The following is an 8,491-nucleotide window of genomic DNA, read 5'->3' as shown; positions in this document are numbered from 1 at the left end:
GCTGTGATTTCAAGCGCAATGAGTGAGTTCATTTCAATGATTATTATAATATTTATTACATATGTATTAATGCTAAAATTTGTTCTTAATAAATGGACTGTAAAATTGCAATGCATGTGTGTGTGTGTGTGTGTGTGTGTGTGTGCGTGCGTGCGTGCGTGATGTGTGCGAGTGCGTGCCTGCGTGCGCGTATGTGTGTATTTGTGTGATTTATTTAATGAGAAACTGTTTCGATTATTTCAGAACTTTTGGTTTTATCGTTTATATGTGTCGTCGTGCCTTGCGGTAAGAGTTTCATGAGTTTTTATTATTTTATTATTCATTTTGGTTTTAATCTCATCCTCTCTATTTTTATTATTGAAGAGTTAATATCAGTCCTTTACAAGGAATTTAACAATTCGTGATTCGCTAAGGTCCAATATATTACAATCGAATAAGTATCCTGAATGAACACCCAAAGTGGTCAATAACACATACAGCCTTGTTAGAAAGACTTTAGAGTCTTACAACAACCTCACTTTTCAAAACAACATTGTAAGATGACGTGTAAGTTTGTCCAATTTCCTTCACATTTTTAAGGGGTAAACATCTATAGCAATAATTTTAAATAACAAGCGCATTTATATAAAAATAGTGTTTGTTTTCTGCCACCTAAAAGTTAATATTCTCTTTTAATACACATTTCCAAGTTTAATGTTTCAAATATGTGTGTCTAATAACGATTGCATGATGCTGCGCCAGAGAGTGGAAACCCGGAGTACCCGGAGATTAACAAGTGTCAAGTTTGGTGACCAAAAACTAAACCCCACATAAATCAAGGCTGTGAATCGAATCCGGTGCTCTCGTCTAGAAGCGAGTGCGCTAACCACGCGAACAACAGTTTCCGAATCACAACTTGAACGACTTAATAGAACTGTGTACGATTTCATTCTTTTTGCAGTGTTTGCACAGATACCAGATCAGAATAGATTGAAGTGTCGCTTATGCAACAATGCCAATACATTAAGAGACTGTTCCACGCTAACCATTTGTGACAATCGAACAGAGGTGATGTTCATTTAATATAGTGTTTGTTAGTAAAGGTTTATATATTTTACAACGATTGTAAACAATTTATTAATTTATTGTATTAATCACTCCCGATGGCACGATGTTACACGAGAGAATGGTCTCGTGATGTGGGGGGGGGGGGGTCCAGGATAAGCCGGAAAACAACACTTGTCAGGTTTGGTGACCAATAACAAAGCTCAATAACTACTATAATGTAGCGGTGGTTAAAGTATGTTCTTCCAAAGGCTATAGTACTCCTAATATGGCTCTGGGTTGGGATAACCCAGAAATATTGTTATACCACCGAGACGTTAAGAATTTGTGGTCATATGTAATAAAGTCAAAACTTAAATGCATGCAATTCCACGTCGGAATGTATCTAGTCAGTGGCGAAGCTAGAACATTATAATTGTGCAGGCCTGGTTGGTAGGTGTATTACCCGAGAGTCTTGATATTGCAGGATGCGCTTATGTGCAATTTCCATTATGTAAAAGGGCCTTTTGCGCATATGTGAAGCAGGCCCAGGCCCAACGCGTTTACGCGGAGCCGGCCAAGCACAATAACACCTACTGGGAGTAGGCGAAGTCCTATATCACCAACTCCGAGCATGCTTAGATCAATAGCGCCTACTTGGAGCTGGCCCAGGGCTAAAGCGTTTTCGTCGAGCAGACCGAGGCCTTTAACACCTACATGGAGACGGCCCAGGCCTATGGCACCTACTTGCAGCAGGCCAAGGTCTATAGCGCCTTCAAAGAGCGGGCCCAGGCCTAAAGAACCTACATGGAGAAGGCCATGCCGACAGCGCCTAAGTGGAATAGGCCCAGGCCTATAACATCTTCGTAAATCAAGCCAAGCCCTATACCGTCTTCAAGAAGCAGACCCAGGCCTTAAGCGCCAATGTAGAGCTGGCCCAGGCCTAAAGTGCCTACGTTGAGCACGACAAGCCCTTTAGCACCTACTTGGAGCATATGTGAAGCAGGCCCAGGCCGAACACGCTAACGAGCAGGCCCAGGACTATAACACCTATTTGGAGTAGGCCAAGTCCTATAGCACCAACTACGAGCATGCTTAAGTCTATAGCGCCTACGTGGAGTAGGCCCAGGGCTATAGCGTTTTCGTGGAGCACCTACATGGAGACGGCCAAGGCCTATAATACCTACTTGGAGCAGGCCCAAGCCTATAGCGTCTACTTGGAGCAAGGGCAGGCCTATAGCGCCTTCAAAGAGCGGACCAAGCCCTAAAGCATCTTCATGCAGTGGGTTTACACCGCCTAAATAGGTAGAGTCCTATAGCATATACGTAAAGCAAGCCAATGGTTATAGTGTCTTCAAGAAGCAGATCCAGGCATAAAGCACCAAAGTGGAGCAAGCCCAAGCCTATAGCGCCTACGTAAGGCAGTCCCAGGCCTAAAGCGAATACGTTGAGCACGACCAGATCATTAGCTACTACTTGGAGTAGGCACAAGCCATTAATACCTACGTGGAGCTGGCCCAGTACTATTGTGCTTTCGTGGCGCAGGCCCAGGCCTTAAACGCCTACGTAGAACAGCCTAAGGCCTATAGCGCCAACCTAGAGATAGCGCAGGCCTAGAGCATCTACGTTGAGCAGGCATAGGCTGAAAACACCTACGTGATGTATGCCTATGTTTGAGGCGCCAACGTGGAGCTGGCTCGGGCCTTACGCGCTAACATGGAGCAGATAAAGGTCTACAGTGCATTCTTGGAGCACGCCCAGGTCTAAAGCCAATGCCTGTATCGCCAACCTAGAGCTGGCCCAAACCTGAAGCACCTGCGTTGAGCAGCCCTAGGCTAAAATCGCCTCCGTGAGGCACACCTAGGCCTATAGCGCCTATGTGGAGCTAGATCAGAGCTTAAGCGCCAACATGGAGCAGACAAATGCTTATAGCGCCTTCTTGGACAATGCCAGGCCTGTAGCCTTCAAAAAGCGAGAACTGGCCTAAGGCACCTGCATGGATCAGGCCCAGTCTAAAGCGCCTTCTTGGAGCAAGCCTACAGATAACGCGCTTAAGTGGAGCAAGCCCAGGCATATAGCGCCTAAGTGGAGCAGGTCAATGCCTATAGCGCATACTTAAATCAGGGACAAAGCCGATAGCACCTACTTGTAGCAGGCACAGGCCTTAAGCGCCTAATAAGTGCAGGCCGATGTCTATAGCGCCTAAATAGAGCAGACCTAGACCTAAAAATCTAACTTGGCGAAGGCGCTTATCTTGAGTAGATCAAGGCCTATTGCTTCTACTTGGCGAAAGCTAAGGCCTAAAGCAGCATTTTTGAGAAGGCCCATGTCTATAGCACCTTTTTCAAACATGCCCAGGCCTATTGTGACTACTTAGAGCAGACCTAGTCCTAAAGTGGCTACTTGGAACACGCCCAGGCCTATAGCGCCTACTTGGAGCAGGTCCAGACCAATAAGACTATTTGGAGCAGGCCCACACCTATATCGCTTAAGCCCTTGCCTAAAAGCACCTATTTGGAGTAGGCCCGGGTTTATAGTGCCTTCTTTGAGCATGCCAAGGCTTATAGCGCCTGCATTGAGCAGACCAATGCCTATAGCGCCTACTTGGAGCAGGCCAAGGCCAATAGCACTTTTGCGGAGCAGGCCCATGCCTATAGCGCCTACTTGGAGCAGGTCAAAGCCAAAAGCATCTTTGCGGAGCAAGCTCATGCCTATAGCGCCTACTTGGAGCAGGTAGCAAGGCAAAAAGCACATCTGCAGAACTGGCCCATGCCTAAAGCGTTTCTTTGAAGCAGACCAAGGCCAGTTCCGCCTTCTTGAAGCAAGCCCATGCCGAAAGCGCCTACTTTGAGCAGGTCAAGCCAATAGCACCTTTGCGGAGCAGGCCCATGCCTATAGCGCTTACTTGAAGCAGACGCATCCCTATAGCGCCTAGTTGGAGCAGGCCCAGACCTATAGCGACTAAGTTGAGCAGGCCCCGGCCTATAGCGCTTAAAAAACCTACACTTGTAATATATTGCTATAAACTACTACTTTATTTATATTTTAATGTATATGATATGTGTTATTTATGTTTTTTGACGTAATGTGTCTCTCGTCGAATGTCAAATCGTGCCTCTTAACAGGGTTATCGTTAACTAATCCGCCACTTGGCTTGTATCTGTTGTTTCCCGGATATGTCTGTGATAATTCTGAAATTGCTCAGCCCATGTTTTTGTAATGTTTATATTAGAAGTGTGTTCTTTTTCATTGGAAGGAATGCTATATGGATGAAGTGATTACCTCGACCTATGAGATTGTCTACAGAGGCGGATGCCGTGCAATAAGCGTATGTGTCCCTGTTTACTTTAACACTTCAATTCGGTTTCCACCACAGTTTACTTTACTAGTTTATCTCACAAAACATGCAATGTCTCGTAACATTGTATTACTCTCGACCTTTCTTTGAACTCGGTACACCATTACAAACGTCTGTGCATCTGTAACCGGTATTCGACTACTCAATGTGGTTCTTCTTGCCCGGTACCCGATATTTAGCTCAGCGCTTTGTCGTGCGCTTATTAATTGGTATAACACCCGTATAAGTTGCCTGTCGCAATTGTTCTACTGCTTGTGCTATAACTTTTACGTGTAGGTACCTATAAATATGGTTTCAATCGTCGTTTGCGAAACTTCACTCCGCGTGTAACGGTAGGCATTTCGGATATCTTGTAAAACACCTTTCTCTAGTTGTATAGTTGCAAATATCGTTTATTTTGTACAATAATTTTCAAACCGTTCGGCGTAGATAACACATAACATGTTTCTTAGATATCCAGTACATACTTTTAACTTGTAGAAAGTAAATCTACTAATACCTGGATGACATTATGTACGAAAAGAAGTCTACACATACCCTTAACATCCGACCTAATTTCTATTATGGAAATGGATGAAATTAAAACCAGACAACAGAGATAAAATAAAATCTTGGTTTTGCTTTTCCTTAAACATGTCGTCACTATAAAGAATGGTAGTTCAATGTGTTCACGTTATATTGGGAATTGTGCATCTTCTCGCATTATCCCAACAACGTGGTATTCGATATTGCATTGTCATAAACGTGATAAAACTGTTTACTCTACACTCAACATCCAAAGACAGTCATAGTGCCGTACAACATATGTAAAGACTGTATATGATATAACTACTTTTGTTTAAAAATAAAAACAAATCAAGTAAAATAAGATCAGAAAGCAGCCACTACCGCATTCTGCAGAAACAAGGAGTTCGAGATAAACAAGTGTTCCATTTAAATGTCATCAACAGTGGCGACAATGTGATGCTTTAAAACCTGAACTCACTCTTCATGGCATTTATTTAGGACCACAATGTTTTCTGTGTTACTTCTTCTTAAAGAATCAATCAAATATGTCAGCCTTTGCATCAAACCAATATTTCAATTTCAAATTATATTTGAAACTTTCTTAAAATTAAGTTGATATTAAGAAGCTCGGCGCCGACTCATCCAGATGACCACATATAATTGCTAATAACAAATATATATGAGGCTTGTTTTCGTTACAAAATGAATATTTAGCGGTTTCATTTTGCGAAATGTTTTTGGTTGTCAATGAGACATTTTTCATGAGTCGATTAGGCAAACGAAACACATTGGTTTTATTTTTAATATGTTTCCTTCAGCACTGTTCAGCTTCATCGACGGCCATTGGAAAACGACAGGGTGAATTGATCTCATGCTCGGAGTATGTATTTTGAGCTCTTTTTACAGATATTTACTATATGACCTTTTGTGTTGTTGTCCTTTTTTGGCAAGGATGATTTTTAAATCAACATCCAAAATTAATATACACTCTTACACAGTTCATAACATTATTTAAGAAGTAGCAAATTCAATTGGGAAATACTTGCAAAAAATCACCTGAAATACACGCGTACGTATTCGTACAATCAAACTAAAAACAGCTGGCTACATAATTTAACTACTTTATAAGTACTCTTGGAACCACTATAAAATGTGTCTTTGAAACGCCGCATTTGAAAACTGATTTATCTCCGTAACGGGGGTATGTAAAAAGAACCGTTAAGGAAAACATAAAAAAAATGAACAAAAAAAGCCAACAAAATAATTTAATTCCTTTGCGTATTTTCTGAGTTTTGCTTCGACAAATATCATTGGAAGAAAAATCAAATACCTTAAAGGCTTAATTTGACAGAAGTTTCCCAGTAGTTAAGATTCCTTCCCTGTGCGTATCTTGGCATCGTCTTCCGTCCTTGTACAGTGATAAGAGATAAGGTTAATGCGCTTTGCACATCCTTTAATTGCTTTTAATTTCAAAGAATCTCCTTGCAGTACTTTCAAAATATAATACCTCCCTTCAATTGCTTCTCTTCGAGGTTGTTATGTATAGTCTCGATAGCTTAGGCCCCACTTTCGTCAAACATCTAAATTCCATTATGACAGGATTATTATTTACTTACTTTTTTGTTTTGATATAATTAGTGCAATGTTTACATATTTAAGTGTTGTTGTTTGTTACTTTAAAGGGAAATACTCCTTGAACAAATCAAGTTTAACTAACTTTTATTTAATACAATCAAGATTAAGACATAAATTTGGCTTAATGAAATAAGATCCTATGGTTGTTACGCTTAAAAACTTGGGGCCCAGTAGTGACCTTTAAAGTGGTAAAGGTGTATGTTACGAGGTGGTGTGCGAAACGTTTTCAAAGTATTCTTGGTAAAAATCATTTTAAAATAGTATCGTTTCGCAATATTTTGTTTTAATATCAATATATCGTTTAAATGAAAAACCGTTTTAAAAGATATGCATACAGGTGGATTAAGTTGTTACTTTCAAATGAAATGAATGTCATAGATATAAAAATGGCGAGAACTTATTTGACGTCGCAGTTATTAGAGTATCTTTAAGTTAATTTGACAGTGTGAGTTCCATTTTTTATCAATTTATTTAATATAGTTATTCTTCATAATACTATTCTTTCAATGTTTGTATATTTCCTGGCATTGTTTCGATTAAACGTTAAATAAGCATGTCCATTTATATTTATTTTTATGAAATAAAAGCAAGAACATTTTTTTTGTTTTATGAAAAATAATAACAAAATATTAAAGAATGTTCTAACATTCTTTTCATCTTATTCTGCGACATAAAAGCAAGTTTCCATAGACCTCGAAATAGCCAAGTCAAAGGTCTGTAATAAAAAATACCACAAAATGGCCTCTTCACTGAATTTCAGTGAATCTTCAGGAACGAAAGTTAAGCTCATTAATTAAATGTCTACAATTGGAAAGAAATGCGTTTACAAGCATGAGAATAGTGTGGCAAATATGAATTGCTAAATAATAAATTACATCCTTGACCGTTTTATATTATTTTAAATTCAATATTTATAAAGCTAAATAGATATTTTACCTGTTTGTTTTGCTGTGTGTTGGGCATACAAGTTTTCATGTTCGTTTTCTTGTTTTGTCATATGCTTTGTTATCTAGCATGCAAAGGGGGATCATGACTACAAATACAATTCGAAAAATTAAAGAAAATGACCAATCTACGTCATGAGCTATTTTACCCTTGTTTATGAAACCAATCAGTTTATTTAGATGTTCTCCCATTACAGATGTTGCAAAAGTGAACATGACTGCAATACTAAGATGTGCGGTTTAGACAGTAAGTAGAGCCAAATCTTGAAAAATGTTCTATGTTGATCGTATTCAAGACATACGTAGAACATTCAATATGGAATGCAACTGAATCTAGCTCATCTATAGTTAAGCTTTATTGTAATGGTTTCAATGGTTTTATTGAAAACAATGGTACTAGAATGGATCTATGACATCTGTGTTATTGGTTTTGTCAGTTAACGTAATTTCGTTATATGTTCTCATAGAAAATTAACAATGACTGTAGACTTTGACAATCGTATCGAATGATAAAAATAGTGTAAAGAATGTTTTCAACAACAAACACAGTTATATAAGTAGTCACTGAATTTTTGTTTTATGTTTACAAGCATGGAAAGTTAAGCGGTGATTATCATATATAAAAATAAATACAAAACATGATCTACGTTACAGATGCCTCTGATGAAAATGTATAAATAGTGAAATATTTCAAATAAACGCATACAATGTAAATGGTTTTACTACGAAATTCAACTGCTTCAGTTTTCTTCACCAGGAGTGTGTGCATACCTGTCAGTTTAATCTCTTACATAAATTTGGTATATTAAAATGACATTATAATTTGTCTGTACGGAGGGTAACTCACTTTGCCGACAGAAGAGCATTGCTAAGTTGTTTTGCAACATTCCTTCAGGTGCAAAAGCATTGATTTAGTTGCATAACAAACAAAGTACCCCTCTGCCAGGTTACTGCCCATTAATACAAAACTAACTAAAGGGGCAAACACAGTGGTAACACAAAGTATGAACACAGTTCAGAGGCA

General features: G+C 39.2%; 1 protein-coding gene across 1 annotated transcript; it reads left to right on the top strand.

Annotated features, from left to right (window-relative positions):
- On the top strand, positions 1 to 7,722 carry LOC128227419 (uncharacterized). The gene is made up of 6 exons (XM_052937940.1): positions 1 to 22; positions 244 to 285; positions 941 to 1,047; positions 4,280 to 4,351; positions 5,707 to 5,768; positions 7,665 to 7,722. The coding sequence occupies exons 1-6, from the start codon at positions 19 to 21 to the stop codon at positions 7,720 to 7,722; spliced, it is 345 nt and encodes a 114-aa protein (XP_052793900.1). The 5' UTR covers positions 1 to 18.
- Positions 7,723 to 8,491: the final 769 nt, after the last annotated feature.

The sequence above is a fragment of the Mya arenaria genome, chromosome 1 (assembly GCF_026914265.1).
Source record: "Mya arenaria isolate MELC-2E11 chromosome 1, ASM2691426v1".
Classification (NCBI taxonomy): domain Eukaryota; kingdom Metazoa; phylum Mollusca; class Bivalvia; order Myida; family Myidae; genus Mya; species Mya arenaria.
The sequence above is the reverse complement of the archived record's forward strand: the minus strand, read 5'-3'. Positions and strand labels throughout refer to the sequence as shown.